General features: G+C 35.6%; 3 protein-coding genes across 4 annotated transcripts; 2 read left to right on the top strand and 1 right to left on the bottom strand.

Moving 5' to 3' along the window:
• Positions 1-970: 970 nt before the first annotated feature.
• On the top strand, positions 971-3,592 carry LOC109181989 (protein AUXIN RESPONSE 4). Its single transcript, XM_019331983.1, has 2 exons — positions 971-2,279; positions 3,026-3,592. The coding sequence occupies exons 1-2, from the start codon at positions 1,080-1,082 to the stop codon at positions 3,290-3,292; spliced, it is 1,467 nt and encodes a 488-aa protein (XP_019187528.1). The 5' UTR covers positions 971-1,079; the 3' UTR covers positions 3,293-3,592.
• Positions 3,593-5,675: 2,083 nt separating this feature from the next.
• Positions 5,676-8,948, top strand: LOC109181990 (F-box protein At1g55000). Its single transcript, XM_019331984.1, has 2 exons — positions 5,676-6,195; positions 8,140-8,948. The coding sequence occupies exons 1-2, from the start codon at positions 5,776-5,778 to the stop codon at positions 8,512-8,514; spliced, it is 795 nt and encodes a 264-aa protein (XP_019187529.1). The 5' UTR covers positions 5,676-5,775; the 3' UTR covers positions 8,515-8,948.
• Positions 8,949-9,247: 299 nt separating this feature from the next.
• LOC109182236 (vacuole membrane protein KMS1-like) lies at positions 9,248-15,358 on the bottom strand. 2 transcript variants are annotated; one of them, XM_019332349.1, is made up of 8 exons: positions 15,058-15,358; positions 14,303-14,514; positions 13,537-13,606; positions 12,843-13,139; positions 12,144-12,298; positions 11,023-11,139; positions 10,179-10,346; positions 9,248-9,740 (listed from the first exon to the last, which is right to left on the bottom strand). In XM_019332349.1, the coding sequence occupies exons 1-8, from the start codon at positions 15,146-15,148 to the stop codon at positions 9,588-9,590; spliced, it is 1,263 nt and encodes a 420-aa protein (XP_019187894.1). In that variant the 5' UTR covers positions 15,149-15,358; the 3' UTR covers positions 9,248-9,587. The 2 variants fall into 2 exon arrangements, with proteins under 2 accessions (XP_019187894.1, XP_019187892.1); XM_019332347.1 differs by having other exon boundaries at positions 13,537-13,636.
• Positions 15,359-16,526: the final 1,168 nt, after the last annotated feature.

Here is a 16,526-nt window from a genome sequence, read left to right on the forward strand (position 1 = left end):
CTCTCTTCTTCCTTCTACTGTTAGTACCGCGCAACTAGGATAGGTACTCACGTTACTGTCGACTTCTCTATCTAGGGGTGAAAGAGATCGCATGCATTGTCAATGACCTTCGGGTTAGAAACTATAATCAATGTCAATCCTCAAAAAAAAAATTAGTTAATTAGCCACTAAACTTATGTACAAATGTAATAAGAATGTAATTAATTTTATAAATTTATATTTATTAATGTTTTGCACCATATTTAATTTCATGTCATGTCAAAATGTCAATATTACGTAATACTCCGTATATATATATATATATATATATATATATATATATTATATTGCTTTGTTCGTTTATTTTGGTACAATTTTTCATGTTCAATGCAAATATGAGTATTTTTCAAGTGTTTTGTATGGAAGTTGGAATAAATGGATCATTGAAGGCGTTGTAAGAGTTACAAATGACAAATTGGAGCATTCGAAGAGGCGTATAGAGTCACACAAAACCGTGCCCAAAGATTACTTTCTCAAAGTCTCATTTTGTAGGGTGGTATCAATTGTTATATCGTGGATCAGGGTTCACAATGTATTGTGAACTCTGGTCAAAATATATGTTCATACACATACATAAATATGATATAATGAACGGTAACAATATTGAAAAAATAATGGAGTAAAACAATACTAATCAATTAGAATCAACAAATTAACAATATTACTAACATGTTCAATTTAAATTTTATTAACGCCTTAATTAAGTTGGTCACATCAAATGTCATTCTCATGTCAACCCGTACCGTTATAAAGTTTAATTCGAATTCTAAATTTTTGAATAACTGTTTAAATAAAAACTTATTCTAAATTCTTTTATTTGCTAAACAAAACTTTATAATTTATATATTTTTTTAATAAACTTTATAATTTATTTATACCTTAAAAATAAACAAAACTTATAATATATTTATACCTTAAACTAAAGGTCTCAAAAACAGCTTTTTGCCTTTTTCATAGTGCAGGCCTTCATCCCACGAATCTTTACCTTCAGTCTTGATCAGAGCTCATGCCAATACACTCCAGCAATCACCAGCATTACAATGGCGATCATAACTGAAGAACCAGATTCACCCACCCCACCACCTAAAGCCCGCACTTCACCACCCCCTAAACCCCGCACTCCTCCACCTTCTTCTACCCGGACCTCCCCCACCACCAAGAATACATCTAATCCATTTCAATTCTGGTTCTATTTCACCGTTCTAGTCTCTCTCGTCACTCTATTCTTTATCTTTCTGTCCTCTTTCTCTCCTAAAGACCCCAAGGCCTGGTTCCTCAGCCTGCCTCCCAATCTGCGCCGCCACTATTCAAATGGCCGCACCATCAAGGTCCAGACTGCGCTCAATCACCCCCAAGTTGAAGTCTTTTCGATCCAAGAAGGGCCCATTAAGTCACCAGACCATGTTCTCATTGTTCATGGGCTTGGGTGCAGCACTTTTGCCTTTCAGAAAATTGTTAAGTGGTTAGGTCAGAAAGGGGTTCATGCAATTGCGATCGATCTGCCCGGGTCGGGATTTTCAGATAAGTCTGTGGTTGTGGAGGAAGAGAGTGGGGATGGAAGGGGGTTAGTGGGGGTTTGGGATGTGTACAATGAGATTAGGGAAAAGGGGCTGTTTTGGGGGTTTGATCAGCTGGTTGAGAAAGGGTATGTGAACTATGAGGAAAATGAAGTTCCAAAAAGGAAAAGAGTTAAGGCTATAGAGTTGGGTCCTGAAGAGATGGGAAGGGTGTTGGGGCAAGTGATTGAAGCAATGAGATTGGCACCTGTGGATTTGGTACTCCATGATTCAGCTTTGAGTTTGAGTGCCAATTGGGTATCTGAAAACCCGAAAACCTTAAGGAGTGTCACCATTCTTGATAGTGAACCAAGTGCACCCGCATTGCCCTTGTGGGCGTTCGGAGTGCCAGTAATCAGGGAGGCTGTTTTGCACTCTGGGTTCTTGTTCACGAGACTCCTCGAAAAGTATTGTTGTGAATCAGTGAGTAAGTCAGATGCCGAGGCACATAGGATTCTTTTGGCAGGAAGGGATGGCCGGAGAGCTATTGTTGGGATGGGGAAGAGGCTAAATTATAGCCTCGATTTGGCCGAATGGAGTGCTTCTGATGGGGTCAAGGCACTGCCAATGCAAGTGATTTGGTCTACTGGCTCGTCGAAAGAATGGGGCGAAAAGGGGCAGCATATTGCTGCTTCACTTCCCCGGGCAAAATTTGTAACTCATTCCGGTGGAAGGTGGCCCCAGGTGATGATCAATTATCTATCTGCTTATCCATATAATTGCATCAAATGATGATATTGCACTGTGAATTTTGTATGTAGTTGCTAACAAAATGACTTTATAATCTGTTTCCTGATATAGAAATTAGTTAGATTTGGTTTATCAGAAAGACAAAGCTATTTAGGAAACAAGTAATAATTCATAGATTGAGGTTGAACCTGTTCTTTATAAATTGCCTCTCTTAACATATAAGGTAGGTTAGGAAGACATCTTGAAGTTGAGGTGTTCATATTCTACAATGTCCTTCTTTCTATAGATTTCAAGGCAGTAATTTTAGGGAAATATATTTGTTCGAGTCTGCTCCAAGTATGCTATACGTATGTCATATTGTATATGTTAGTAAGTGCCACTTTATCACACATGTTAGGAGGCACCTTTAAGTCATATTGTATATGTTAGTAAGTGCCACTTTATCACACATGTTAGGAGGCACCTTTAAGCCGTACCATACTCAAACTAATACCCATTTGCACTGGACCGACTCAATTAAGGGGCAAAGTGTTGGCCAGATTGGTTTTTCCATACGAGAGGGGGTTCGAACTCCTGACCTCCCTTAAGGGATGAGAGAGCACGACCACTCACGCCAACTAAGTTGGTTAGCAATAGAGATATTTGAAGAGCTAATTTCGTTTTAACATCTCAGCATAGAGATACTATAGATATTTAATTACTTATTATCCGATAACTGAAGTGTTCCTCACGGGTTTCAGGAACACAGTACTGAAGAGGTAGCTGAAAGCATTTATCGTTTCGTTTCCTCCTTACCCAAAACCATTAAACCGTCCGAGGAAGAACAGGTACCCGAGCATATTCAAAAGATGTTGAACGAAGCACAAAACTCGGGTCATGATGGCCATCACCACCACCACCACCACGGTCATGGCCACGAGCACCACGATGGCCATGGCCATGGTCATGGTAACGCCCATGCTGGATATATGGATGCCTATGGGCTTGGACATGGATGGGGTATGTGATTCGCTTCAACTTATCGGGAAGTAGACTCTGATTGTTCTTGGAAGCCAAACTAAGATGTACTGATATTTATCGCTTTTTGCTCTTTTTATGACACTAGTTTTACAAGAAGTGTAATTGCTTGAAAGTGAAGGTCTATAGCAGACTGGGAGAGTAGTTGGTGTTTTGAGTTCTCAAGGCCACTGATTATTGTGAGGTGCCTAACAATAGTTAAATGGTTACTTGGATTTGAACTATTCCTCATCTTTTCATAACTAGTTTTTTGAAATGCAAGTCATCCCAAAATCCTTAGAAATCTGAAAGTTGAGCTTTGAATGATAGTTTTCTATTTGATATGAAGTTTTTATGGTTTGTTTCCTTCAATTAGGGTATGGTTGTTCTTGTAAATTATGAGAATTCTGAAGTAATAGTTGCATAATGTGTAGTTGACTTTCAGGAAATTCTTAGTATGTTTGTGTTATGTGCTCTCATCGTCGGCAAGAAAACATAAGGAAAAAGGAATAAAGAATAATAGTTGGAAAATGAAAAGAAAAAAAATTACCTCATACCATTTTTGGAATTGAATTACTGCTATCTCTTTATTCTAAATAGTAAATAACACCTGTTGTTATATTGTGTACGTGTACAGCGGTTAAAACGGTGCCGTTTTTTAAAGTAAAGAAACGGCGTGCCGTTCACCGTAACGGAGTGCGCATTTTTTGGTGTGTTAATTACCAACTGAAACTACAACGTATCTAAACTGACACTACAGTGTATCTAAACTGACACTGCATCACGTATTATTTTATATATTATCAAATGAAACTGCACTGATATCAAAATGATACTGTAGTTGTGGTGAAATGAAACTGCAGTGTATATAAAATGAAACTGAATAACATTTTACATATTTGAGTATATATTGTGCAATGAAGTTATAGTTATATTGAAATGATCATGTAGTTGTGTTTTAATGATACTATAGTGTATATATAAAATAAAATTAAATAACATTTTTACATATTTGAGTGTATAGATGTTGAATGAAACTGTAGTTATATTGAAATGAAAATGTAGTTGTGTTGAACTGAAACTGCAGTGTATACAAAAAGAAACTGAATAACATGGTTACTTTTTGCGGAACGGCGCGAAACGGGCCCCATTTCTTTTCATTAAACAAAACGACGCCATTTTGAAGCGCGGTGCATAATCGATTATGCACCGCGGTGCACGATATAATTTGCCAAATAACACATCAAAGATTCTTAAATTAAGAATGATTAATTATTTGGTAGTTTCTAAGGCTAACATTATGCCTGCAAATCTCTCCCACTTTTAAAAATGGATCCTACTTTCACATCATCCCATTTGCAAATTATTTACTATTCACACTACATCCCTACAAATCTCTCTCACTTTCAAAAATGAGTCTCAATAAAGAAAATGACAAATTTGCAGGCTGCCTTGCAATACTAAAGTACAAAAAGGCTACAATTCCGCAGTCTTTTTTGTACTTTACAAACTTGCTAGAATTATAAGTTTGCAATACACATCCTATTACCAAAATAAATAAATTATGTGGAATGTCAAATCATCTTGCAAATAGGTACACTTGCGGGGATAATTTCAGCCTAAGGCTAACCACATCCCTGCAAAGAACCCATTGGCAAAGTGATGTGGTAAAATGAGGTGGAATAATATGCTATTTATATTTTATTTTTATTGCTTACTTGGATTGCCAATTTGCAAGTAATGCAAATTGGCAAACCATTTGCATCGTACAAAGCTGCTGCCACAGCAGTAGCGGCAGCAGTTTTATACCTTTTTTTTTAATTTTTTATTTTATATATGTACTTTTTGTTTGTTTTCTTTATTTATTTTATTGTTTGGGGTCCACTTTTCAAAATAGATTATATTTGCTGAGATGTGGTGTAAATAGTAGATGATTTGCAAATGGGATGATGTGGAAGTGGGACCCATTTTTGAGAGTGGGAGATATTTGCGGGGATAAGGTTAGCCTAAACATAAGCTCCTGCTGCAAGTTTGCAAACTGACAGGCTTTTTGAACTTTTTTATTTATTTTTGTTTTCATTTATTTATTTATTTTATTCTTTTTAAAGTGATAGAGTATTGTAAAGATGTAGAAAAAATAGTAAATGAATTGTAAATTTTGTGATATAAGAATAGGATCCATTTTTAAGAGTGAGAGAGTATTATAAGAATAAATTCAGCCTAGCCAAACTCATTAGGAAAATGCTGAAATTTGTTTTAGGGAGTAATAAAATTGAATGGGTAGGTTTTCAAAAAAAAAAAAAAAAAAAAAAAAATTGAATGGGGTAGAGGAATAATATGGGAATAATTATTGCAAGTAGCAACCAAATCACGTTAAGGCATAAAAGTCAGTCCACGCCTTATCCTATATACTTTAGTCAAGCTTCTAAAAGCGGCAATGGCAATGGCATAGCCTCCCAACCACTAAAACTGCACCGAAAACCCAGCGACAAAAATGGGATGTTGTTGTGACGAAGAAGAGGAGCAACTTTTCCAACCGTTGAATCCGCCTGAAACACTCCCAACTTCTTCCTCCATCACAACCACCGGCTACGGCGGAGACGCCGTGATCTCGCCGATGAATTCCAATTTCTCTGCTTTGATCTGCCACGACACTCTCCGCGCAATCCTGGAGAAGCTCCCGCTGCCTGATTTAGCACGCGCCGCATGCGTTTCCAGGCTCTGGAATGCGGTGGCCTCCGATAGGGAGATCCAGACCAGGGCATTCAAGGCTCCCTGGAAGCTCAAACAAGTCATCGGAAGCCCTAGCTCCGGCGGCTTCTGGAGAGACAACACCATCTCCAAATTCGCTATCTCTCACCGAATCGTCCGTGGTGATACTGTTGCTAGTCTAGCCGTCAAGTACTCGGTTCATGTATGATCTCTCTCATCCCCCCTCTCTCTCTGACTCTCTCTCTATATATATGCGTAATGCCTCTATGCTTTTGTTCCTTTGTATAATTATAAAAACCAAAAAAATAAAATAAAAATTAGTGTAGACAGATTCAAACAATTAATTTTGCACTAAAAGGTACAATGTGAATTTGAATATATTCATGAAAGAATTGCTCGTTTCATTGGATACCATTGAACTGATGAATTACTGCTGCATTTGGAGGTATAGAGTTAGGTCCAACAGAAGTATTGTTCTGCAATTAGTTCTGTATAATTATAATATTCTGCTTATTGGAGTCACTGAAGGCAATTGGAATAACTTCAAAGGAAGTGAAGCTTCATAGGTTTTTAGTACTATGTTAGCAGAAGCTCATAATTTAAAGATCAATGCTGAAGGGTTAAACAGTTGATGAAAGATTGACCAGGAATAAATTTGTAAGAAGCAGATTGATGAATTTCAAGTGTATGACGGAGGTGACAGAAATGAACTAGTATATATATCATCTATTTACCCCAAATACCTCCTTGATTGTAGTATTGGAGATTTGGAGTGTTATTGAGCATCATGGAATTGTGATCAAACTACAGGGATATTCATAGATTCTCTGGCTTGAATTACGGGATACATCATTAGGCTAGACTTCCCAGACAGCAGAGCCTTTAGCTCTGCCTTTCTTTTCCTGTGCCCTAAGTTCAGGGAGAGGAATACTTAAGATGCAATATGATTTTAGATCTTTTTCTTTATTGAAGCTTGATTGTTTATGTGTGTTAAGCTGCACACATTGAATAATAATGTCTGATGGTTCCATTCAAATTAATGAAGCTTAAATTCTCATTATGCTGTGTGTTAGAGAGTGTTGAGGGAGGTTGAGAGAATAGCTCTCAACTACTCATTTTGAATTTGAAATGAGTGGTTGAGAGCTTGGTTTACTCTTCTGCTAGAATGTATATATACCTATCTTGTACAGTTTTCTATTCATCAGAGTTCAATAGATACACAGTACATGTTCTACACTGTGAATTCATTTCTAGCAACTGGCTGGATGTAGACTGAATGAGTGAAAGGAAACAAAAGAATATACTTAATTTACCATGAGTTGTTGGTTACGGTAATCACACTGACTTTTGTTTTCCTGTTAGATAACATCCCATGGACAACAGTCAACATACATCCTAAATGGAAATTGGCAGTAGAATAAAGTAAAAATTTGATTTCTTGTCATCATTCTTTAACTTCAAACTCCCAGATAGCTAATGCAAGTGTCAAGTGTGGCATTCCCTAGTTGGCATGCAAAGTTGAGTACCACTGTGTGCTTGTCTTGTATGTGTTTAATATTAAATTATTATGCTAGCATGTGAGACTTTCTACCATATTGTGCAAACTCTTGTAGCAACTAGCAACACAGTGTGCATGGCTTTTTCTATTAATATTTGTTTTAATATATTCTTCCAAACTTTATCATGCTTGTGTGCAAACCTGATCACCTAAGCATGCTAGTTCTTATAGCAAGGCATGCATATCTTTATATCATGGTGTTCTGTGTGCATGTTTTTATTGACTAGAAGTGTGAAACTCCTAACACAGCAGGCTTACAAAATATATATCGTCTCCTTCATTAACAACAATGGGTGTGCATAGTAATCAAAGTTTCATTCAAATATAAATCATTCTTTGTTCAAATTTGAATACTTTTTCCACAGTATCTTCATCTTCCGTATTCTCAATTAAACAAAATATATGGATTCTCAAATCCATATCTTCCTCTTTCATTGTAACAATTTTATTTTATTTATTATTGTTTTTATTAATATATGTGCCTATTTTTAACCCAGTACTCTTAAAAAATGTTTATTTCCATAAATTTTATAAAGAAAATGTTACTCTCTAAATCTTTTTTTTTTTTTTCTTTATTCTTTTCTGTAGGTTATGGATATAAAACGCTTGAACAATATGATGAGTGACCATGGCATATATTCAAGGGAGAGGTTACTCATTCCTATTAGCAATCCTGAGCTGCTAATAGAGGGCACATGCTATGTGGAGCTGGATACGTATGCAAAAAGGGAAGTGGCAGTATTGTATCTTGAGGGCAACCCTGATGGAAAACCCAAATGTGTATTGAGAAAGCTGACCTCCGAACATGGTAAGAGAAGGGTGATTGACTCCTTGAGGAGGAGCATGCAAGTTGATAATGAGACTGCTCAATACTACTTGGCTGAGTCAAACGGTGATCCCCGAACAGCCATTGCTCAATTTGCTGAGGATTTTAGGTGGGAGAGGCAGGTGGGGTTAGCTTAATTTGAATCAAACATCTTGTTTCGAATATGCAACCAAAAGAAGGGATGCATTGATATACCACGTGCTCGCCTATCATCTTCATCTGCATTTATAGTAGACCGCATAATATTACCCTCATTTGAAGTAATGCTGGAAAACTCCCATGAAGAGGAAATGCCTGAAGCAATCAAAACTGCAGGCATATCTATCTTATGGTATTCTTGGCTGCTGGATCAGCTTCCCTTAGGGACTTGTGGCGCTCTCAAATGTGTTTTATTTTCTGTATAGTGTGATTTTAAATCATGGTTTTATTTTAAGCAAGTTGTATTGAAGGGTGGAGCTGTATCAGTATCATGTGTAAAACTCCACAAGCATTAGATGTATGTGTGTACTGTAAGCAAATTATAGAAAAAAAATCATTTTCAATTTTCAATGCATTATTCAAATCCTTGATATGTCTGTCACTCACAAGCTTGTATCAATCTGGGTTTTTGACTAGTATAGGATAAATTTGAGATGGCTGGACAAAAATGGAACATTTTCAAAAGTGGGACAAAAATGAAAAAATCTAGTTTAAGCTGTTGAGTTTTTACCATGTCAAAATCTTTTTTTTTTTCCCCCATTTCTGACCAACTTTTTTTTTTTTAAAAAATGTCCTATTTTTTGTCCAGCCATCTCAATTTTCTCTTATTTCAGCAAAAAACCTATCAATCTCATAGAAAACTCAAGACTAAAACAAGAATCATTCAACAAATTTAATCCAACAGGAAAGTACATACAATACAATATTTATATATATTTTTAACATAAAATGATAAATAAATGTTAGTTTCATAGCTGACTATATTTTCATAGTATCTATAGGTAATTAAAAGCTTGAGAACATATGTGGGTAATGAAATCCAATGCTTATTGTTGATCTATATACATGAATTAGAGGCTAACCTACGGTTTAAGTCGCGCCTCTGGCAGTGCTATTTGCTAAACTGTATCCATCACTATACTGCTATTTATGGCTGCTCAAAAACATACAGCCATAAGAAGTGATGATAGTAGCTAAAATCAAAGCACCGTGTAGTGGGCAGCATTGATCATTAACCCGTATGAAATGCGGCCAACTCTTTCTCCTGCTGCTCCTTCAGACACCCTTGGGCAGTTGCATTTACAACCTTAGCTGAGAAATTTGCAAGCATGAGCCACACAACAGTGTTCCATATCGAAGCGAGTGACAGATCCCACTTTCTCCCCTGAAGCCAAGAAACTACTTATAAGGTGCAATATCGATAACAAATGCACTACCAATATGCCAGTAGCCATCTGTACTAGAGCAATCTCCCCTCTTTTATGAAAGAGCCTTCAACTGACCAATGTTTTGGGACACTTGAAGTATAGAAAATAATACTGAGCTGAAATTTTTAATGCTAAGGTGAGAAGATAATTGAACACTAGCTAATGGTTAAGGTAGGGACTTCTAGACCTAAGACAATGGATTTTCATGTACCAAAAGAGTACATCAAAGATTTTATGAAACAATCCCATCTGTGAAAAGTTTTAGTATAAATCTATAAGCAGTTGATGTTTTAGACCACAAAACCAATCAGGAGGAAACAGGGATATCCTGAATCAACCTTTCTGTGCAGTACTCGTGGAAATTTGAAGTTTAGGGAAGAAGGATATCCTGTTACCTTGACATTTGATTGAATCGGAGGAGATACTGCCAAGTACTTCTGTTTAATGACATGCAATTTGGTCATGATGTTAGGAAGGATTGATGCAACTCCAGGGATGAGATTGATGCAATTCTCGACCAAGTCCAAAAGCTGATTGTTGCACAGTAAGATGATAAATGCAGTCTGCAAAACAAAGATTTCACAGAATAGATCAACTAAAAATTATCTCAAAACTCAACTAATTTTAACATGAGCTTGGAAGCCAATAACTATATATGAGGTGGTCCCAAAGTCAACATTTCTATTGAGGTTTAGATGCTAACTCAATCATAGCCAGTTGACCAATTGAAAGACATTCTCAAAATTATAACCAAGTATGTGGGCAAGCAACCTAAATGAGTGTCCATAAATTTGAAATTCATTTGATTTCTGCATTCCTACAGAACACCCAAAACAGCAATAATCATAATATGGCACCTAGTGAATTAAGGTAATGCTTTTTTTTTAATTTGTTTATTATCAGAAAAACCTACCATGATCCTATTGCCAAAACATACTCCTAATATAGTTTTGCCATGGAATGAAAAGGTTGCCATTTGGTCCAGTGCTACTCAAAAATCTAGAAGCTAGAACTCAACCACCATCCTTGATGAGCCAGAAATACAAACTCATAAACCAAACTAACTAGCAGAGCCCAACAGAAAAAGGTACAGATTGCAAATAAATTAATCAAACTGCAATATGCGCTACATTCTTGATGTAGCTGTTTTTATTCTTAAAATTTGTGAATGCAAAATTACTATATGAATTTACAAAAATGATTAAGCTGGAAACATTGGCAATTCTAGGGATTGCAAACCTGTATGTGAGTCTTGATAATTGCCTTTCCAATCAACGTTGCTGTAAAGAACTTCCAAAATGGGATGCCAAATTGTCCACACATGATACCAGCAAGGTCAAATAGAGGATTTGGCACCTAACAAAATTACAAATTGGAAAGGAATGCATGCAGTGTGTTAATAATAAAAAGTAAAAAAAAAAAAATCATAATACAAGTGTACAGACTAAAAGGAGAAAAAATGAAAAATAAACCCATAAACCACAAAACTGCTACAAGTAAATATTGAAATATTTAACTTTCATAAAATCACACTGTTAATAATCAGTGATCTTTCAGCCAGACAAAAACAAAGCATAAGAATTTAAGAGAACAAACCTAATAGAAAAAACACATAAAGAGAATAAAAAAAATTGCAAACATATCCAAATTGTTCAATAGAGAAAATTCCACTTTTAGTCTTACAACTATTGTGGCATTGTCACATTTAGCCTCCAACTTTTAATTTAACCACAATTAGTCCCACAACTTTAATAATATTACCATATTTGATCCTCCATTGTAATTTCCATTAAGTTAACGTTACTTTTTATGACAATTCGGGTATTTACAATCTTAGCCTCCTCTTCTTGTAGAAAAAATGTTCATAAATGATATGATAAACAATAATTTGATAGACTTTGTTTTATGAAAAATTAGTTTTTTCTATATGATATTGTTTATATTATGTCATTTATGAGTGCTTTTAAGAAAAAATAGAAAATTAAATTTGTCAAATTACCAGATTGTCCTAGAAATTAAAGTCAAATTAGATTTAAAAAATTTAACATGACCAAATGTGACAATATCAACAAAGTCGTGGGACTAAATAATAAATATGGTCAAGTTAAAAGTCCAGTTAAATATGGCAATGCAGAATAGTCATGGGGCTAAAAGTGGAATTTTCTCTTGTTCAATAACATAAAGCAACAAAGAAAACATTTCTGCCAACATAGAAAGTTAAGTTGCTTGACATTCAACTGATTCAAGGGGTGCTATGTCCTAGAGACTAACTGTAACATACATCTAGATGCAAAGGTGAGATACTGAGATGTTGACACATTCTGCATTTTTGAATGAAAATGTCCAAGTGAGATAATTACTGAGGCAAGAAGCAAAATTGTGAAGAAATTCAGATATCGTGACTGCAAGAGAAACCACTTCTTGATCTGGTTTAAGAGATTCCCAATGACTCCAGAATCTTCTTCTTCAGAAGAATCCATATCGTCCATGTCTAACTTCTGACCCGATATAGAAGCTGTAAAATTTTAGAAGTTGGAAATAATTATGCATTGCCACAGTAGTTACCTCCATTAAGTTAATAATTCGAAAGAATAAATTGAGTTTTAGCAAAGCATTGCAAACTAGAGGGTTCAAATTCTTATTCTTATAGAAGCTATAAACTGTGGGATCAGCTAACAAAGTAACAATCTATTAGGACAGGGGAAGTTAATACAATATTTATACTTTGTGATAGTGTGATTTTCATGTAAGAACAGGAATTACAGAAAGTAGAGTTCCTTTGTTGGCAACAAAATGAAACATAGTTTCCCAAGCATCTGCTTGCATCTATGACACTGTCCTACAATAGATACTTGAAGGCCTTGATCCATTCAATCATTTGATATAAAGTAATGTTTGCTTAAGGCTATAGTTCCAGTGAGATGACTTGGGAAGTAAAGTTAAGGCCCATTTCATTAGGAAAACAAACAGCCTAACATATATATTATCTTGTGGGGTATTACAGCATGTACATTTTCTTTATCAAGATCACTAATTGTCACGAGCTTTAGCATTCATACCTGCTCTAGAGATGAAATAAGGAGGTAGCTCTCCAAGTGCAGTTCCAATACCCCACAACATAGCCTCCATCTGAACCTTATACAATATGCTCGTCAATGGAATCCGAGCATCAGGTGAAGAATATATGGGGGGCCCATATTCAGAGCAATCCTTATCCATCCATGAAGGACCCCTTCTAAACTGAATAGTATCATATTGAGCACTTTTGATATCAATCCTACCACAATTTACTGATTTTAAGGTGAACAGCGCAATATGAGGGCCCAAGTACAAGACAAACGTGTGCAGGCCAGAACCTGGTGGATGGCAGATATGGAAGTACTATAACTTAGTATCATATGCAGAGTACAAAATGAGAGTAACCAATGCACAAAACCACACACAAATAGCAGAAAACGTAATCAATGAACTGAACTGGTACCGTTTCCTCATGGTGTATGATAATACTTTCTAATGGATTAACCAAGCATGGCTAGGACTCCTAGGAGCGTAGGATCTTAAATCACTTATTAAGCGGTCAGAGAATTCGAGGAAATGAATTTTCAAAGGTCTGAATACAATATATCACAACGTGAACATACACAGTTTAGAACACATGCCTCAATAATCACTGGATAAAGAAAGTTACCATGCAAGTGAACATGAAAAGATTTGAAATATATTCTCAAGGTCCAAAACCTAATTTTCACTCACCCAAACCAATTGATGAGGCTACTCCAAGTGCTACCCACCAGATTCCGAATTGAATATAGTTGAAGAGTTCCTGTAAAGGTTGTGGCACCTTCAAAGTCAGCTGATGATGATAATCAGCATCCCTCATGTCAAAAACAACATACTCGCATAACATTATTTATAAGATAGTAGGTGATTAAGTTTTAATAACTGCATGATTTGTTTCTTCAGATGATGCAGAGTTAAGCTTTCATTTCTACAGAGAACTGGGCTTTGCATTGGTAAATTAATTGGGATCAGCTGATTATTCTTTAAAAGGGAAGGAAAAAGAAAAACAAACAAAACAAAACAAAAAGCAACATAATATAACTTGTCCAATGCATGACTTCTCCAAATTCTTAGTTTTGATGGGCGGTTCATTTGAAATTAACACTTTATGGATCAACTAAGCTCTTAAGAAAAGGAATGCATATTAGATGTGGTTGTAGAAAGAACAAAGGAATTGCATATCTAGCTCTGAAAAACGTATTGCCTTTACTATTCTTGAGCACCAATTTTTAAAGAAACAAACGGCCTTATAAAAGCTAAGGGAGTAAGGGACATATACACACAAGTATTTATGCATACACATACACTGTTATTTTTCACCTAGAACTTCATCAATACATGCACACACTTCAGAAATGGATATAATCACGTTCTTAATATGATTCATTTACAACAACCAGAGGCGAACCAATTATGAACATATTAGCTATGTGGAGCAGGAAACACAACAATTTAATACCTCTGCATAAGGCTTCCTGAAGCTTAAAAATAAAATCCCAAATCCAGCAGCTAGGGTGCTTGTAAGAAAAAGCCAACTGAGCTTTGATGAGGTGCAAAGTACTGGTCTCTGAAGGAACTTTAAAACAGCTAATGTGAAAAATCGAATCGTCCTGACTGGTTGTGTTGCAAGAGTCAAGTTTTCCAGCTCCTTTTGATGCTTGTCACGAAGTCCTAATCAAAGGAATATACATCAGCCACACAAAATACACATGTTCGAAATAATACATCCAGATTCCAGAATACTATATTTAAACAGGAGCTATCATAAACTAAGCAATGGAATGGAATATAAAGAGTTAATTGATCAAATAACTTGGAATGACTTTCTTTAGGTTTCTCGCAACAGCACAAGGCACACAAAAAATGGTTGTTTGGTAGTCAACTCCTTTTACGTTTAGCTGTTTGGCAGATTGGCAGTTAAATCGTAGCATTAAACGAATTTTTGTCATTTTCCTAAAACTGCTTATCAGAATAGAGAGAAAAAAGCAGCCAAATCAAACAATTCCATACATCACAGCTTTCATACAAATCTATCTCTCTCAAGGCCGCAACCAATACACAAATACGCAAAAACAAGGGATTAGAAGCAGGAATCAAATATTTAGCGTCAGGAAAAACTTCAAATTCCACCAGCTTATTCTAATTCAGGAAATGAAGAAACGATCCTTATAAGGATGAATATACATTACAGACACATATGCAACCTCAGCAGACCTGAGACAGAGGCGTCGAGAGAGTGAACGTCGGGATGAGAAGCTGATGAAGACGCACCATTCTCCTGCTCCTGTGCCTGAGATTCACCCATCGCCGCCCGCTGTTTCGATCAGATAGAGACAAAATTGAAACCGTAAAAACTGCTCCTGATTTGTAGGGCGGAACAGAGAAAGACGAAGAAGAAGAATAATTGTATTAATGGAAAAGAGTTGCGGAAAGTCTACGACGCAACCGTGTGCACGTCACGGACTTTGGAGGAAACCCCAGGCTGATTGGTGAACACGGTTTGCCAATTGCTCAATTGCCAATCGCTATCGTAAGAGAGGTGTTTTTTTTGGGAGAAGAAGTGATGTTTTTTTTTTTTTTTTAATTACACACTACAAAGTATTTAATTATTACTCCGTATAAGGAAACATTAGTTTTTTTTTTTTTTTCTTTCGAATAAGGATAAAATAAGACACTGAATTATACAGAAAAATGCAATTAAACTATTGAACTTAAAAAAAAAATATGTAATTGGTCCTTAAACAACGTAAAATGATGTAATTAAACTAAAGCAATATGCTAATTTGCTAACATAGAAGTTATCATATTAAAAAATATTTTTAAAAATTTTATTTTAATAATTTTAAGTAACAAAATTTAGATTAAAAAAAAAAAAAAGAACAATAAGATTTCCGCTTCGTCTTTGGCCGGAGACAAGGAACCTTCTTCGTCTCCACTAGGGACGAAGATTGGTTCTTCGTTTCCGGCAGCCTGGAGATGAAGCGGAACTCGTTTTTTATTTTTAATTTTATTTTGGAAAAACGGCACTTCTTCCTCCTAAGTTATATACATATAGCACTTTCTCCCCCTGAATTATTCAAGTGGCTGTTTTTCCCCCTAAAATGTTAAATGGACATATTTACCCTTAAAATAAATATTTCATTTATTTTCCTTCTCCAACAAATTATGACAATACTTTGGTTAAAACCAAACAAACACTATAGCAACCAAACCGAAATATTCCAATTACAATTTAGAATCGAAACTCGATATTTAGAGTTTATTAAAATCGCAAACCGGAACAGACGATTCATGTACCGAACTGAAAAAATAAAATATATTTATTGTTGAATTTAGACTATTTAAAATAAAAAATAAAATTTTAAAATAAAGACGGTTCAAAATTGCGAACCGGATCCAGAACCGCCGATTCACGGTTCAAGATCCAATTTTTTTGTTCATAATTTTAATAAATTGAAATCCAAATATATAGGTTCTAGATCTGAATCATAACCAGAAACTTTTAATTCAATTGCTATAGTGTCCGGTTCAGTTTGATCTGAACCGTGGTCATCCCTACGTATACGCGATAATTTGTTGGAGAAGTAAAATAAATAAAATGTTTACTTTAAGGGTAGAAATGTCAATTTAATATATCAGGGGGGGAAAATAAAAAATCACCACTTTTAGAATAATTGAGGGGG

This window comes from Ipomoea nil, unplaced genomic scaffold (genome assembly GCF_001879475.1).
Source record: "Ipomoea nil cultivar Tokyo-kokei standard unplaced genomic scaffold, Asagao_1.1 scaffold1043, whole genome shotgun sequence".
In the NCBI taxonomy this organism is placed as follows: domain Eukaryota; kingdom Viridiplantae; phylum Streptophyta; class Magnoliopsida; order Solanales; family Convolvulaceae; genus Ipomoea; species Ipomoea nil.

What these genes read in the sequence shown, in the direction of transcription:
- LOC109181989 (XM_019331983.1), top strand. Translation starts at nt 1,080, where the DNA reads ATGGCGATCATAACTGAAGAACCAGATTCACCCACCCCACCACCTAAA. An exon ending in CCGGTGGAAGGTGGCCCCAG is followed by an intron (nt 2,280 to 3,025) that starts GTGATGATCAAT and finishes CACGGGTTTCAG; the next exon opens with GAACACAGTACTGAAGAGGT.
- LOC109181990 (XM_019331984.1), top strand. Translation starts at nt 5,776, where the DNA reads ATGGGATGTTGTTGTGACGAAGAAGAGGAGCAACTTTTCCAACCGTTG. An exon ending in CCGTCAAGTACTCGGTTCAT is followed by an intron (nt 6,196 to 8,139) that starts GTATGATCTCTC and finishes TCTTTTCTGTAG; the next exon opens with GTTATGGATATAAAACGCTT.
- LOC109182236 (XM_019332347.1), bottom strand. Translation starts at nt 15,148, where the DNA reads ATGGGTGAATCTCAGGCACAGGAGCAGGAGAATGGTGCGTCTTCATCA. An exon ending in CAATTTTGCTTCTTGCCTCA is followed by an intron (nt 11,140 to 12,143) that starts GTAATTATCTCA and finishes TAATTTTGTTAG; the next exon opens with GTGCCAAATCCTCTATTTGA. An exon ending in TTATCAAGACTCACATACAG is followed by an intron (nt 10,347 to 11,022) that starts GTTTGCAATCCC and finishes TTTGTTTTGCAG; the next exon opens with ACTGCATTTATCATCTTACT.